General features: G+C 37.7%; 2 protein-coding genes across 2 annotated transcripts; one reads left to right on the top strand and one right to left on the bottom strand.

Moving 5' to 3' along the window:
* The first annotated feature begins 273 nt into the window (after positions 1-273).
* Positions 274-5115, top strand: LOC147849415 (bifunctional 3-dehydroquinate dehydratase/shikimate dehydrogenase, chloroplastic-like). The gene is made up of 10 exons (XM_087337550.1): positions 274-542; positions 664-769; positions 954-1169; positions 2669-3015; positions 3359-3422; positions 3524-3632; positions 3932-4069; positions 4188-4336; positions 4551-4713; positions 4808-5115. Exons 1-10 carry the CDS (start codon positions 328-330, stop codon positions 4849-4851), a joined length of 1551 nt encoding a protein of 516 aa, XP_087193676.1. The 5' UTR covers positions 274-327; the 3' UTR covers positions 4852-5115.
* A 1508-nt stretch (positions 5116-6623) lies between these two features.
* On the bottom strand, positions 6624-9492 carry LOC147849416 (pentatricopeptide repeat-containing protein At4g13650-like). The gene is made up of 2 exons (XM_087337553.1): positions 9373-9492; positions 6624-9184 (listed from the first exon to the last, which is right to left on the bottom strand). Exon 2 carries the CDS (start codon positions 9180-9182, stop codon positions 6624-6626), a length of 2559 nt encoding a protein of 852 aa, XP_087193679.1. The 5' UTR covers positions 9183-9184; positions 9373-9492.
* Positions 9493-17672: the final 8180 nt, after the last annotated feature.

Raw genomic sequence — 17672 nt, forward strand, 5'->3', positions numbered from 1 at the left:
AAAAACCAGGAATCTCTCTCTCTAAACCTCAGTAAAAGTAGTAGGAGTAGGAGTAGGAATAGGTGTACTCAGAGTAGTAGCTGAGGAAGAGGAGGAAGAAGAAGAAGAATCTATGGGGCAACTCTCACATGATTGCAGATAGCTTAAGCCTTAGATATAGGGTGGGGAGAGACCAACCAATATCATCTCATATCCTCTGTAGATACATACATACTGATACAACCATATCACACACCATCAGATTCTTCCAACCATCCATCCATCCTTTCACCCATTCCCCATTGCATTGCAATCATAGTAAAATCCCACATCCATCCAGATTTTTCCATGGCCCAGCAGCTTGAATGCCATGTTTGTGTTCCCCTGCTTGCCCCCACCATTCCTGAGATGTTGCAGCAGATGCATAAGGCTTGTGACGAGGGCGCGGACATGGTCGAGTTCCGTCTCGACCACCTCCATCTCCCTGACCTCCACCTAACCCCCTCTCAATACCTCCCTTTGCTCCTCCGATCCCGCCCTGTGCCTGCCATTGTCACCTACAGGTACCTCCCTCCCTCCCTCAATTAAAAAACCAGCCAAGCATACATTCATACATACATACATGTACATACATCTCCCATTGATACATATTATGATATAGCTTCTTGGTGGGTTTATATGCAGGCCTCAATGGGGTGGGGGCCAATACAATGGTGATGAATCCCTGCGCCTAGAAGCCCTCCGATTGGCTTTTACACTCGGGGCTGATTTCATTGATGTCGAATTAGAAGTAATGTTTTCTGACTTCTTCGTCGTCGTCGTCCTCCTTTATGCATTTGATATCTATACCAAGAAGAAGAAATGCCAGACTATCTATGTTTGTTTTGCCCTATAGATTATTTTGTGCAAGACTTATGTGCTTCATCCATAATAAAGCAGCATTACTGCTTCTTGTGTGTTCATGGTATGTTTAGGTGGCTTCGCGCTTTGTCGAGGGCCTTGACCGGAGCCTCAGTGATTGCAAGATCATAGTTTCAGACCACAATTTCGAAGAGACTCCATCGCGAGAGGAGCTTGGATCATTGGTTGCAAGGATCCAATCGACGGGAGCAGATATTGTTAAGGTTGTGACAACTGCAAAGAAGATTACGGATGTGGCGGCAGTGTTTAGCATTCTTACCAGCTCCCAGGTACACACATTCATCTCTTTACTCATCATCATTGTCATTGTCATTGTCGTCCACATCATAATCATCATCATAATACCAATAATAATAATAATAATAATAATAATAATAATAATAATAATAATAATGCAAGAAGAGGATAGAGAGATTGTTTTTTGTGGTCCACAAACAGGGAGCCATGCTGGGTTAAGTTCAACAGCTTTTTACAAGTCTAAGCAGAAAAGAAAGAAGGTCATCCTTTCTTAGTTCAATTGTAGCACAAAATGCCCATTTGACCCAACCCGAGTTCCAACACATACATGTCCATTTGCCCCATTCTATTCCAAAGTGATGGCCAGCAACATGGCCATTGAGCAATCATCATTTCTTCTGACCAAATCTGGGCAGTAATTTCTTCTTCTTCTTATCTTTGTGTGTGTCTGTGTGGGGCTCTTTGCTTTTCTGTGGGCACCTTTTGTATTATTTTTGGTGGACACTCCCCTCCCTATCTTCTACTAGGCCTCAGGATAAATATCTTATTTGTTATTTTTTGACTTTAAACCTAGGGGTCATGGAAAGTGAGTTTGTAGTTTTTGGTAGCAACTTGGGCCTCGGAAAGCGGATCCGTAAAGCAATTATCTTTTAGGAGTTGTCATACTTGGAGGCTCGCGAAAGTAGTTGTTGTAAGGATGCTTTCCCTATGTGTTTACATGGGATGGGGTTGGGGAAAGTGGAATTGTGAAGGTAATGAATCCGAGTTTTTTATTACTCGAGGTCGTGGTAAGTTAAGACACGAGTAAGGTAGGCTTTTTGGTCTTTTTTTTTCCGCGATGAATGAATATAAGATTAGAGCCCCTTTAGGATTTGGGTTTTGTAATGACTCACTGACTACTCTTTTGGGTGGACCCAAGTTCGATCCTTTCGTCTCATAGATCGCAAAGCGGTTCTCCTCTCGACAGTAAAAAGATATGTATGTATCTTCATGAATGAATGAAAGGAATGAAAGTTATTTAGCTTATGACAGCATATTAGTTAGTTTGTCATTAGTGGGGCAAGACCCCTTCCCTTTCTAGATTTGAACCCACGACATGTTTGTTGAGCCTTCACACCAATTACAATGAATGTATGAATTGAACGCTCCAGAGAAGGAAGGAAGGTCTTCTGCGCTTTCTGATGCATACATATCCTCAAGCTTTCCATCATTCTTCTTTGTCTACTAATTCATGGTGCATGCACACTGATTCTATAAAGCCCTGCTTTCGGCTGGCTGCGTGAGCCTTCATTCAGCCTCTAATGAATAAATGTTAAGTGCATGAAAAAACTGGTGTTTCTACATTTGTTTTTAATCTGTGTTCTGCTGCTTTTGTCCATGCATTTGTTTCACAGTCTTTCACACAGCAACAAACTGTTCCTGGACTCCATCGCCTGTATGTTAGGATTTGCCATGATTTAAGAGTTGTTTTTAACCAGAGATTCTTGCTTTTGACCTACGTCAGTAATACATACACGTTCCTGAATCACAGGTGCCTACAATTGCGTTGGCTATGGGTGAATATGGTCTGATAAGCCGACTTCTGGCCCCCAAATTTGGTGGATTCCTCACATTTGGCTCGCTTGAAACTGGTAAAGAATCTGCCCCCGGGCAGCTGACGGTATCAGAGCTTCAGAACATATATGGGCTGAGAAGAGCTGGCAGAGACACGGAGATTTTCGGCATCATTGGACGATTTGTTGGCTATAGCAAATCACCCATCATACATAACAAGTTTTTCCAGAAAATTGGCTATGACGGCATCTATGTTCCATTCCTCGCAGATGACATAGTCGATTTTTTCAATGTCTATCACGTGTCAATGTTTTCAGGATTCAGGTTATACAACTTATCATATCACATAAAGACGACAAGCATCTGTGTGAAATCAATGCATGTAAATACAATTTATCATATATAATTTAAAGCATATACAATTTATCATATCACATAAAGCCGACAAACATCTGTGTAAAATCGAAGCATGTAAATACGAAAAATTGCACACTACCTTTTGTGCATCATCAAGCCACTAATATCATCCTCTAATTATGTGTGAATTATGCACTATTTTAATGTCCCACAGTACCGAAAATTTTAGCTCTATGGTGATTATGAGTGTGCAGAACCATCATGCTTGAGGAGTGTTGGAAACTAAACATTCATTTGGTTTTGCTTCTAGTATCTCAATTCCATACAAGGAGGCTGCTTTGGCTTATTGTGATGAAGTTGAACCTCTTGCCAAGGTAAGCCCTGCAACCCAAAGATGAGTTTCATGAATTGCAGCGTGTCTTAAACTACTTAAAATTTATGTTATTTGCTGTGCTCTCGGTATCTGCTTTTACAGGCTATAGGTGCTGTGAATACAATAGCAAGAAGAAAAAGTGATGGAAAGTTGGTGGGGTATAATACTGACTGTGACGCTGCCATCACAGCTATTGAGGAAGGTTTAAATGGTATATCGTTTGACATCAATAGTCCCACATTATTAACTTACAGATTTATTTCAGAACTTCTAGGCAAAGCCTCCTGCATGAGACATCATTTGGCATTGATGGTCCCATATTATTGATCAATTGATGTAGAAAACTCCTAATTGATGTGTTGGCTATGAATAGGAGTGTCATTGGATGGGTACAGTTCATCTCCTCTCCCTATGTTTGATTCAGACCAAAATATCATATATGACTTGTGCTTTGTAAAACTGTTTTAGTGTTTTTTGTGAATGAATGAATGATGAGAATTGATGGGACAGGGCAGCAAAGCAACGGAAACAAGTCTCCACTGTTTGACAAATACTTCGTATTGATTGGAGCTGGAGGAGCAGCCAAAGCCCTTGCATATGGAGCAAAGCAAAGGGGAGCCAGAGTTTTCATTGCGAATAGAAATCTTGGTATAGTCAAGGATATATAAATGTGTGCATTCATACACATATATGTAGTGGTAGGATGCCAAGTTTGTGTTGCACTCCTTTTTTCACTCTGCTTAGAATTGTGATTCTTTAACTTTAGAGAGAGCTCGTATACTTGCGGCAGCTGTGGATGGAGAGGTGATGTCAATGGAGGAATTGAATGCATTCCAGCCTGCCACGGGAATGGTGTTAGCAAATACTACCCCCATTGGCATGCATCCAAATGCTGCAGATACACCCATTTTGAAGGTCACTTCTCTAAATTAACGTTTCAGTAAACACCTTTATCAAACTTCTTTCTGTGCGAAATGAATCTTGGGGGGTTGAGGGCCTCATACAACGCGTCATTGAGATACAATGACATGCGTTACGCTTTTTCTCAGCATATTAGATCTCAGAAATAAATGGGTGCATTTCATTATACATATTCATTCTGATACTCAACAAGGTATGCCACTTGCAGGAGGCATTGAAGGCGTATAGCTTAGTGTTTGATGCTGTATACACACCTAAAATTACGAGACTGTTAAGGGAAGCTCATGAGGCTGGGATTACCGTTGTGAGTGGCGTGGAGATGTTCATCAGACAAGCTATTGAACAATTCTCGCATTTCGTGGGGCAACCTGGTAAAGTTATACATAAAACATACTAGTGTGTACTCACTTCAAGCATTACATGTAGACTGATGAATTTGTGCTAACTAATTCTTGCTTCTTGCAGTTCCTAAGCAAACATTAAGAGAAGTTATGATTAATGCCATGTGACCATGCGGAGGATGATTCCTTTGTAATTTAATGGCCTCAACATTAGAGGTTGTTTATCTGCTTTGTACAGAAGCTAAAAGCATCACCTTGTTCCAGCTGAAATTAAGCGTGAATAGCATTTCAAACAGTGGTTATCTATGCAAAGATACGATATGTGGTTGCTGAAACTCTAGCCCAAGCTCTCTCTCTCTCTCTCTCTCTCTCTCTTTCTCTCTCAACATCGAATCACTGCACTACTAAATAACCTGTGGTTTCAGCCACCATTATAAATGACTGGGAAAGCTGATTCTGCCTCAAATCTCCATTTTCCTGATCTCTCATGACATAGTTTGCAAAATAAGTTGAACAGAGTATCAAAGATTCTCGTGACAATTGGCATTTGCAATTTCCTTAATGTGAAGAACCATTGAAGATCAATAAACAGAAATGGAACTCTTTAATTTGGTCCAGGCACATTTACTTCATTCTTAACAAATTAATTAACACAGTAGGTAGGAAAGTCAACTTTGCTAGTAGCGAATCAAACGAAAAGCTCACAAAGTTCACAATTTAATGTGGGTATAAAGGTTATACAAGCATGGCCAAAGTTCAATTCAATCAAAATCTTTTCAAAGTTTGTGAACATATTTGTCAGATGAGCTTCTTGTTGGGTGTGCATATTGTGGCTTTTTATGGCTGTGTATGTCATGGAGAAATCATAGCTTGAAATTCTGTGACATACAACAATTCGTGCATTTTGAAACACTTTGTTATGAGGGGATCATTATGTTACTTGTATGCAGCACAACAAATGATTCTCCAGATTGTGTGGTGGGTTGGCTTCTTCCAACCTGGATAATTCAGAACGCAAGCTTCATGCTCCAATATTTGAAGTTCACATTGTAATGGTTGTTGAGTTCAGTGTTAGTATAGTATTTTTCCTCTTTCCTATTGATTATTATGCTTAAGCAATAATCAAGTTCCAGATTTACCCCTTTATCTCCCGATAAAATATGAAAACTAATAAGTGCACTTACTAATCAACCATGTCCCATCTTTTAATGAGAACATACTCATCCTTTCCACATGAACACTAGTTAGTACCACTACTAGAATGAGGTATTTTCGCAAGGAATGCAGATTGGACAACTGGTTGAGCTCATGGAAATTGAAGTCTCTTTGTTAATGTGGACAAATTCAATGTAATCATAGTAACAATGAACTAATCTCTTGAATTTGAAATTGTAATATTCCCATATGATCTTGTGTTCTTTCCTATTGTAATCTAACAAGTTGCTCCGAAACACCCAAAATCATATACAATTATCCACTTATAAAATAAGATTTGTTTATATGATTTGGTGGCAATTTAATCATTAGTTGTGCATCCACAACTATGACTGTGGACAGTCAAGGCACCTATGAATCATTGCCTAGTATTTACTAAGCATGCTGATAAGAGAGTTCTCAATTATCTGCATTTCGAAAGAGTTCCACAGAGCTATTGCCCTCACTGACTAATACATCTGATTGTTACCCTATACACATTACCAAGAGGTTGGATTCTATGACGATGACAATGATGGAGAAGCGAAATACTTCCAAGTAGCTTCGCATTATAACCACACATTCTCTAATCCTTCTCATGATCACCATCTTGAACAGCCCCCAAATACACAAGTTCTTTTGATCTTTAAATAAGCTATACATGGGAATAGCTCTCACCAGCCATAACTCTGGCTTATTCCATTCTCACTGCTATCGATATTCCATTCCCTATATTTCACTCTCACTTACTCCATTCTGTTTGTTTTTAAATCCATGGCAGCTGCAGTGTATATATTTTGCATACCAACATATGCAGCAGTACACCTGTCATCCAATTGTATTATTTTCTCAAACGCGAACCTCCCAAGTTCAACCTTCATCCATTTTTGACAAGCCCCCAAAAAAGCCAAACACATTGACACATCGTCCAGCAAAAAACGTTTAGCCATGCCAAAATCTCCTGCTCGCCCAAACAGATCCACCATGCAGGTATAATGCTCTACTGTTGGGGTGAGACCATACAACACAATCATGTCATGAAATAACTCTTTTCCTATCTCTACTAGAGCTGCATGGCTGCATGCATTCATGACAACGAGGAAGGTAATTGAATTCGGCTGAATACCTACTAGTCTCATTCTTTTGAATGAATCCAAAACCATATTCATTTCACCTAGCTGTGCATATCCAGCAATAAGGGCACTCCATGAAACAACATCCTGGTCTGGAAGCTCAGAAAATACTGTAAGTGCACTTTCAAGTGCTCCACATTTTGTATACATATCAAGTAATGCAGTGCCAAGCACAACATCCTTAAGCAATCCCTCTTCTTTCACCTCAGAATGTATTCCTTCTCCAATCTTCAAAGATCCTATGGTAGCACAAGCTTTTAAAATGTAAACATACGTCACTGCATCTGGTGAGACTCCCTCATCCTCCATATGTATAAAACATTCAATAGCTTGATGATTACACCCATTTTCCATGTATCCAGCTACAAGGGCATTCCATAACATAATATCATGTATAGGAAACTCATCAAATACATTATGTGCCGCTTTAAGGGCCCCACATTTTGCATACATATCAATTAATGCTTTCCTGATTACAGTATTCTTTTTGAATAATTCTTGCTTCTTCATCTTCAAATGTATTTCTTCTCCAGTCTGTAGAGACCCTGCAATCGTACAAGCTTTGAAAATGCAAACATATGTCGATTCATCTGGTGAGATTCCTTGATCTTCCATCTCTCTAAAGCATTCAACAGCTTGCTCACCAAGTCTGTAATTGACATACCCAGCTATAAGTACATTCCATGACACGACATCCTGCAGAGGAAGCTCATCCAATACATCCCGCGCTCTTTGTAGCAAGCCACATTTAGCATACATATCAATTAATGCATTGCCAACTGCAACATTCTTCTTCACTAATCCTTGCTCTCTCATCTTGACATGTATTCTTTCTCCAATCTCTAGACATCCCACACTGACACAAGCTTTTAAAATGCTGAGATAGGAAACTATATCAGGGGAAATTCCAACACTCTCCATCTTCCTCAAGCATTTCATCGCTTGATCACCATGTCCATTCCTGGAATATCCAGCTATAAGTGCAGTCCATGACACAACATCACGCACAGGAAGTTCATCAAATACTTCATGTGCTCTTTGAAGCTCGCCACACTTGGCATACATATCAATTAGCGTGTTTCCAAGCACAATGTTCTTTCCTAATCCCCTTTGTCTCACCTTAGCATGTGTTTCTTCTCCAATCTCAAGAGATCCTATCACTGCACACGCTTTTAAAATGCAAACATAAGTCACATTATCAGGCAACACTCTTGCATTCTCCATTTGTTTGAAGCATTTAATTGCTTGATCTCCGAGACCATGTTCGACATATCCAGCTATAAGTGCATTCCATGATACAACATCCTGTAGAGGAAGTTCGTCGAACACCTCACGTGCCCTTTTAAGGGCACCACACTTCGCATACATATCGATTAAAGTATTCCCAAGCACAATGTTCTTCTTCAATAATACTCTCTCTCTCACCTTTGCATGCAATTCTTTTCCAATCTCAAGGGACCCTATAGTAGCGCAAGCTTTTAAAACACTAACATATGTCACTTCATCAGGAGAGACTCCCTTATTTTCCATCTGTCTTAAGCATTTAATGGCTTGATCACCAAGTCCACTTTTGGCGTATCCAGCAATAAGTGCACTCCATGACACGACATCTTGTTGTGAAAGGTCATTAAATATTTCCTCTGCTCTCACAAGGATGCCACATTTGGCATACATGTCAATTAACGTATTGCCAAGCTCAACATTGTCCTTCAATAAACCTCGCTCTCTCACCTTGGCATGTAATTCTTCCCCAATCTCAAGAGATCCAGTGTTAGCACAAGCTTTTAAGATACAGATAAATGTTACCGGAGTAGGGATGATCTCCTCATCCACCATACGTCTGTAACATTCTACAGCTTGGTCAAACGCCTTATTCTCAACATATCCAGATATAAGTGCATTCCATGATACAACATCCCGATGAGGAAGATGATCGAAAATTTCTTGTGCCTCTGCTACCGCTCCACAATTGCCATATGTCCGAATGAGAGCAGTAGAAACATAGATGTCCTTCAAGATCCAATGCTTCATATCAGAATGTAATTGCCTTGCTTTGAGGAGGTCTTTCTCTTTTCCACAGGACTTCACCATTTCTAAAATACCATGATTCCTCTGTTTTCCATAAGAACCAGAAGAATAGGCAACATATGTGTGACATGGTGATGACATCATCCCTGGTAAAGTTCAGTTTTAGAGCGGGGCGGAAATGCAACCATATCAATAATAGTTTCCGTTGTGGTTTTGTGTCTAGAATATGGGTCAAAAACCATATCCAACTGATCAAAATAACCGTGAAACTGGTTTTTGTAAACATAAGATAAACCGTGTCTCTGTGAGCGAGATCAGAAATGAGATGAGGTACCTTTGCATCACGCTGATCCCAGAATCGGCGTCGTTATGTGAAGGAGAGCGTCCCCCGTGGCTGTTTACTCGGCCTTAGCCACATTACATGCCTGCATGCTCTGTTCCTTCCACCTACATATACATTATATATCTGTATCATGTATGTATGTATGTATAGCCATAGCATATATATGTTTATGCTCATACATATCACATCATATTTGTATCCTGTGTGCGCTTAACTAACTCTTCTACTAAATTTTTAGGAAAAAATTTTACATTTTGGCCTCCTCTCCAAATTAAGACTACCCCTCGTAAAGCTACACATATCAAGAAGAGTCGAGGCATCTCCTAATCACGTGAAAATTAAGAGTTGCAAAACCCGGAAGTAATGCACATGTGTTCATTTTGGTGCGTAACAACTCCCTGCCTTTTTGTCTCAGCAGTTGGATCTGCGAAATCATCTTGAAGGAATTTTACTCCTAATTGCAACCACACATTAACGAAGCGTTTATAGCCATTTCGGAAAATAACTACACATACTCTAGTGCTTTTTAAATACATATAAGCATATTGTGGCATGTCTCTCATGATTGATAAACTAAGCTTGTGTATTAGAAATTGAAAAAACATCTTAGTGTGTCGTCAAAGTGACCTAAATTGGTTTGTTCATAGATGAGGGTGTGAATAAGATGAAACTCCAAGTTAAGCACAATGACATAGGCATAACCTAGTAGTTTCCCTCATAGTATGAACCATACGTACCATACACGAATGGTTCAATCATTCGCGAAAGAAAAACACCCTCAAAGAATGATAAATACCATACTTTTGGATTAACTATTTATTATGAGGTAGATAAGCCTAAAAATGAAAAAAAAACAAAAAAAAAACATTAAAAAAATGGGAAAAAAACAAAAAAAAAACACAAGAATGTTCGAATAACATTCGCATTCGTTTTCCAATGTAGGAAAACGAATGTTATACTAGACGAACACGAATTTCACGTACTATGGAACTTTCCCTAACTAAGCATGACAACAAAGCAATCTTGTACATCACCTTTTTTTGGGTTTTTACCATATACGAGGAGGCCAAATATGATATATGGCAACAAAATAAATATCTACATATTGCATATGTCGCCTTCCTAACAAGGGGATTGCTACTTCCTTGTAAAAATTCTCTATGAGAAAGTATATATGCATACACATTATGTGCTCAAACTTCTCGACAATGCTTTGAGTAAGAAACCTAAGTTCCTACCCCATTCACAAGTGGTCATAAGCACCTAGGTAATGCTTTGAATGTTGTTTGCTTCGAAAGCATTGGGATTTTGGGCACATAAATATTCGATAATTATTGATAATTACAAATGTTTGATTGATGATGAGGTGAGACAAAACGGTCAATACTGTTTACAAAGTGAGTTGTATACCCATATTTTTCAGGTCTATTTTTTTCCTTGATAAATCACAAATTAAAACGTAAATATTTATCATTGGAGAGGATGATAGTAGTAAATTCATTGGCTCTTCAAAATCCAAATAGGAGACATGAAGAGATCAATATTCTCAAGGTCGATTACTAATGGAAAAACTAAAAATGAAGCAATTGAGGCATATATTGTTCAATTCTATGTAAGCTAGTAGTTTTACAATCTAGGCCAATTGCTGATTTGCATTGGGATCCGTCTAATTATGGTTGGAAGCTGTCCAGATCAGACACTTTGCAAACGAAGGTCCTCCCATTCTTCACATATTATGTGGCGTTTGGAAGGAATTTTCTTTTGAATCGGTACCTGTGGGGAAAAAATATTGGGAGGAAGGTAATGTGTCATCCTCGCATATGTTGAAGTTTTGGAAACAATTTTGGTCACTTAAGTGTATGAATAAGGTATTACAGTTTTGATGGTTCATGATTCATTATGCCTTGCTAGTAGAAGGTTTATTGAGGAGAACAATGCCTGATAGATCATGTGTTATGTGCGGGTTTGCAGTTGAGACATTGCATCATGTTTTTTGGGAATGTGTTGCGGCCAAAAGTTTTTGGTTTCGAATTCTTAGGTTATTAGGTCATAAGTATAGGTCAACCATTTTCACGTGGGGTGCAGTATTTTGGGGAACGTTGGATCAACAAAAGGCTTTTTATCAATATCATAATTCTTCATTGACTTTACAGGTAAAAAGTTTTCAGGTGTACTCTATTTCAACCTCCGTACCAGGAATCAAGTTCTTCTCACGGTGTTATGTTTGGCAGATTGTTTCCTCTTTGGCTCGATGGGTTTTGTGGAAAGCGAGATGTTCCAAACTATACAACGATGAACAAATTCATGTTGTGGATCAGGTTAAGACCTTTTGGGAATTAGTGATACATACAGTAAAAGGTGAGTATGATAGTTATAAGGGTTATGTAAATAAAGCTAACCGGAAAAGAAGAAGAATTCATAGAGTTTGGGCAGCTATTCCTATTTTGTTGGATGCAGGTGATAATGTTAAGTGGAATTACGTTCCACCTCGTTGGTTGTTTCCGCCACCAACACCGTTCTTAGTGTAGACAACATGGAATTTGGTGAAAATGGCGATAGGGTTGCTATGGAATTATTTTGAAGCAGATTTAGTTATTGTAACTTTTAGAACGATGAATGAAGACGGGGACAGAGGCAAATACAAATTTTCATGATGGTTTGAGGAGTGTGTATATACAGGAAAGTAGTGAAAATGGAGAGGACTTTGATGGAAAATGGCGAGATGCTTTGATGTGGAAGTTTTTTTGAAGTAGACTTATTTATTTTCAGTTTTTAGAATGATGAGTGAAGATGGTGGCGGAGGCAGAAGCAAGGTTTCATGAGGGTTTGAGGAGAGTGGATTCATTCTGGTTTTCTTTTTGTAGGTACAGAACTCGAGCGATGAATTGCAAGATGGTTGTAGTGGAAAATGAAGTTGATTTATTTTGAAAGGATGAGTGAAGATGGTGACGGAGGCGGAAGCAAGGTTTCATGAGGGTTTGAGGAGAGTGGATTCATTCTGGTTTTTGTAGGTACAGGACTCGGGCGATGAATGGCAAGATGGTTGTAGTGGAAAATGAAGCTGATTTAATTTTGGAAGGATGAGTAAAGATGGTGGTGGAGATAGAAGCAAGGTTTCATGAAGGTTTTAGGAGAGTGGATTCATTTTGGTTTTTGTAGGTATGGGACTCGAGTGATGAATGGTAAGAGGATCTTGATGCAAAATGGAGAGATAGTTGATGTGGAAGTTTTTGAAGCAGTCTTATTTACTTTCAGTTTTCAGAATGATGAGTGAAGATGGTGGCGGAGGTAGAAGCAAGGTTTTATGAGGGTGAGGAGAGTGGATTAATTATGTTTTCTGTATGTACAGGAAATTGTTGAAAATAGAGAGATACAAGACTCGGGCAATGACTGGCAAGATGGATGTTGTGGAAAAGGAAGCTGATTTATTTTTGAAAGGATGAGTGAGGATGTTGTCGAGGGTTGAAGCAAATGTCATGAGTGGATGAGGACAACTAATTTTTTCTTTGTTGTCTATAAAGGAATTCCATGGAAAATGAAGAGATGGCTAATGTGGAAATATTTTGAAGCACATTTATTTGTTTTTAGTTTGTACAACGATGAGCGAAGATGGTGGCGGAGGCAGAAGCAAATTTGCATGAGGGTCTGAGGAGATTGGATTGAGTAGAGAACCAATATTTTCATATGGTAGGTTCATCTGGATCATTTGGATATGATGAACTCTTACATGTAGTAGCGATCAAGGAACCATTGTGAAAGAAGATATATCACTACATGTTGAATACGATGGAATTGATGTTAGGGGCTTTGGCATGGCATCAACATTACTTGGTGATATGGACGCTGGTAGGGCAACAATATTACTTAGGGAGAAGTTCACCGATATTATCTTGTATCTTGCCTTTATCTTTATCTAGAAAGATTGGCTGCACAATATTCATTGTAATGTTGGATTATCTTGTATCTTGCCTTTGGCTACTTTAATCTTAATACGAATGGAGGATAATTTTTATGGAAAAAAATTCTATGTAAGCTAGTATCCTAATATGGGAATCTGTTTGAAAATCAAAAGAATAGTCTTTGGAGAAGATAGGCAAAGATAATTTAGAGAGCGATGAAAAACAACACAAAATTAATTGATTGGATATAAATTTGAAGTCAAGAGTTTTTTGCAACTTGGGAAGTAGTGAGAAAAGGCAAGTCTTCTGAACATAATACACTTGCCATAAAGTGGTCTAAGTGGGCTTAGTCGATTATCAAGTATGATTAGATTGTTATGATACAAGACGTGCAATATAGATACATGGTATGCATTAATAGACATATTCTCAATACAAGGTTTCTCATGTACTACAACACCTTCATTCAATAGTGCATTTTCAAATTGAATTCTTTTGGTTGATATTTTGGGAATTTTAAAGTATAGTTGACTATAATGCTTGGGTTTCACATTAGCAAGAAACGTTTAGTTCTAGCAACAAAACACCTTTGTATGATGGGTAATTTTATTAAATAATTGAGAGTAAATTGCAATATTTAGGTTATGTTGGATGCAATTAGTATAATGGTTCCATCTACAAACACGTGATTCAAGCATCGACACTAATTTATTTTGCTAATTGTTTCACTATCTAATCGGTTAGGATACATGACTCTCTCTTTTTGTAAATGTATGTTTGTCATTAAAACAATATGATAATACAACCCTCGTTATCACCATTACTTAATTAGTAGCGATATGGCAAGGTAAACCGTCTCAAGTGTTGTAATACTAGATGACATAACTCTACCTCATATGGGGCAATTAGGTTAGTATGCCTAGTGTTGCCTTTTGACGGCCAACATTGCATGTCATGAGACCGGTATTCCAATATTTTTGCCCGTCAAATGATGGTTTGTCGAAAAAATTGCCCTTCAAAAAGTAAATACATTGAATATTCGTATTAAACAATATATTATACCCTTCTATCCTTTGCATCTTTCCTATTTTCATATACACAATCCCATTCTATTTCTTCAATGTGTGGCCCATTCAATGAGAATCACATTAAATCATCTAAATGTTCTATATTCAATCGGTTTCTTTTCATCTCTTTGATGAGATTTTGCTTAGAGAACCCTCTCTCATACAAAACCGTGGTAGATGGAATAACCAAAGTAGTGTGCCATAATTTCATCAAATGAGGGAAACTATCTTGTCAATCCTTCATTTTGCAAAACATACGCCAAGCTTCATGCATAGTATAGCCTTCACAATTTAAAGTAAAGTGTCAACAAACCTATAGAGTTCCATTTCACAAGCCTTTGCATCATGTAAAAATTGAAGACATGCATTGACATCAATGATAAATGAGGGAAACTATCTTGTCAATCCTTCATTTTGCAAAACATACGCCAAGCTTCATGCATAGTATAGCCTTCACAATTTAAAGTAAAGTGTCAACAAACCTATAGAGTTCCATTTCACAAGCCTTTGCATCATGTAAAAATTGAAGACATGCATTGACATCAATGATAAATTATAACTTGTGTGTGAGACTTGCAAAGTTATGGATGTATTCCATCAATGATCAATTATAACTTGTGAGTGAGAGAGAGGATGAGAAAGAAAGAAAGAACAAAGTACAACTTGATCAATGCAAAGAGCTTGAGAAAGAATTATAACTTGATCAAAGCAAGGGAGAGAGTGAGAGAGAAATAAAAAAAGAAGTAGAAACAAATGGAGAGAGAGAGAGAAAGAAACAAACAAAAGAGAGGAATGGGCTCAAAATAGGAGAAACCCTAAGTTTATTTTCCTTCTCTTTTATCATATCACATAACATATGTTTTACACATTTACTTTCCTTAAATAAAACTATATGCTATGGCCTATGAATTGTAATTTGTAACTACTAATACATGTACTATTGTTTTGGCCTTAGCAAAATTTAAACCTTCATTTTTACGTTTTTATAAAATATATGCCCGTCAAGATTGACGGTTTCATTTTCAAATTAACCTTCATATACGGTTAAATTTGCCAAAAACGATCAAAACAACCGTCAAAAGGCAACACTAAGTATGCCCAAGATGCTTGTTGAATTTGCTATTGTTTTCCATTACTACTTGTCCAATTCAGTTTCCGTTGCATAACTTGATACTTTGAGCTCATGCAATGGTAGATGATTTGTTCACGTTCCTAGAAGATGAAACAGATAACATAACTAAAGCCATTGAGGTGTTGCATTTGCATTGGTGTCAAGGTTGCACATGTAAGTTCGTTAGGGTTACACCATAGGAAATTTTGTTGATCTTGGATGACATGGCCAAATACTTGAAAAAGGTAATGTTTGTTGTCAATGTAAGCTACCCCATTGATGGTTTGTCTCAGCTTGTGAAATTTAGACTTGGATATTGGTACACACACTCCTAGATAAAAATAAGCGTTGAAAGTATTTCGTATTCCTATTTGCTACTCGATTCATAGTGGTAAAAGTAATAATGATTCCCATGATTTCTTTTTAGTAGGAATTACTACCTAATAAATCACTTCATTGATTTGCTCCTCCAGTAAAGAAAATGGTATGGAATAAATAAAGTGCAATGACTAACCTAAATAACTTGGGTTTCATGGAATCATATATGCAACCCAAAGAATTTTACAAATAGCAACCCTATTGAATATGGAAGAGCATACGGTTGCTTGAAGATCCTATTAAAAGTATGTATTAGGAACTCAATCTTGGGTGAGCAAAAAATGTTCTCTTGTGACAAAAATATTGGTACTTACCAATGTAAAACAAGGATTAAAGCATCTAGTGTCATGTTGTCAAAAGTGTTCGGTTATTTAAATGTTCAAAATTGATTATGGTTTAATATTAGTGCTTTAGTAGCAAAGAAGTTTGAAATTGGTGAAGCAACAATCTCCAAAATGCTAAGTGTACAATATTAAGTCTCTAGGACAAAGGTTTAATATTAGTGCTTTAGTAGCAAAGAAGTTTGAAATTGGTGAAGCAACAATCTCCAAAATGCTAAGTGTACAATATTAAGTCTCTAGGACAAAGGTACTAGCATTCTCATGGCTTTTGCATTGGAATGTAAAAGAAAATTTCAAGTATGGATTTAATTGTTTTGTGAACTTGGCTTGGTAACTATCCAAATTGTGATTTTAGTGCATATAATCATCTAATGGCATTCTAAATTGTTTGAACCAAGTCCATATTTCTCCCAGATATGATCATTATTTTCTATGCCTATTATTGTGGCACATGGTTTGAAGTTGGTAGCAGATGAGTCCTAACAAGAGTAATTAAATAGCCAAAAATCGATATTTGTGGTGCATAATATTGATTTTTATTGTAAGTTGATTCACGTTGTTGGTGTTAGGTTGGTGGTGAAGGTATTATTTACATGGACCATTACCTGGTTAGCGGTGGGTGGTTGCCTTTGGTAATGCCTTTAATATGCTAACACATTTTCAATAATTTTGTCCCTTTTCAATGGGTTTTTGTTTAGGGTACAAAAGGTTGTTTGTTTGATGGTTATCATCGAGCATCACAAGAAGTGCATAGGCTAAAATAAAATTAGATTCGGTTGTTCTCACATCTGAGCTCTGCGGGCACTTTATCCTTAGAAGGGGTTCCCCTACATCAATTAGTCTTGCAACACCTGGAGGATTTTACCTCGCCATGTTTTCCTCACTATCACGAGGACAATAAGGTTATTTTAATTGTCACTATGCTTTAATTAATATATGTCCTCCTTTTTATGAAAATCAAAATTGAGAGAATCATTACAAAGTGAAATAGGTTTACATAATCCAAGCAATGATATATTGCTTCCTTATGACATGCATATAACTTAACAAATAGGAGACAGAACCGTACACATTTTAGCAATTTTAAGAGAGACACTTAGACTAAGAAATCGCTCCTACATGTTGATTGGATGAGCTTCATTTTCTATTTAAAGTAAAATGTCCCGAGAGAGTCCAACTTTCACCGAATGTATACAATCTCGTTTATTCACGAAGTCATATCATTGCGTTTTCTCCATGTGGTCCATCTTATGGAGTTGTTCTCCCATTGCCTTCTTCGACAATGTTGGTAATGATTTGAAGTTGTGCCATTGTTACTCTACTTGGGCATATAGATGCTTTTTACAATCTTCCTATAGAGAGCATTTAGGTATAACATGTAAGAAGACGCACATCACAAGTTATTGGGGAACAATGTTTTTTGCTAGCGCTTTCATCGAATTGAGTTCCTAGGTGAGAGGAACCCAATTGCCCTCCTTCTCTCATGTGCCGGGGC

The sequence above is a fragment of the Azolla caroliniana genome, unplaced genomic scaffold (assembly GCF_043228905.1).
Source record: "Azolla caroliniana isolate FFs.n. ecotype wild unplaced genomic scaffold, voAzoCaro1.0.p SCAF_68, whole genome shotgun sequence".
Classification (NCBI taxonomy): domain Eukaryota; kingdom Viridiplantae; phylum Streptophyta; class Polypodiopsida; order Salviniales; family Salviniaceae; genus Azolla; species Azolla caroliniana.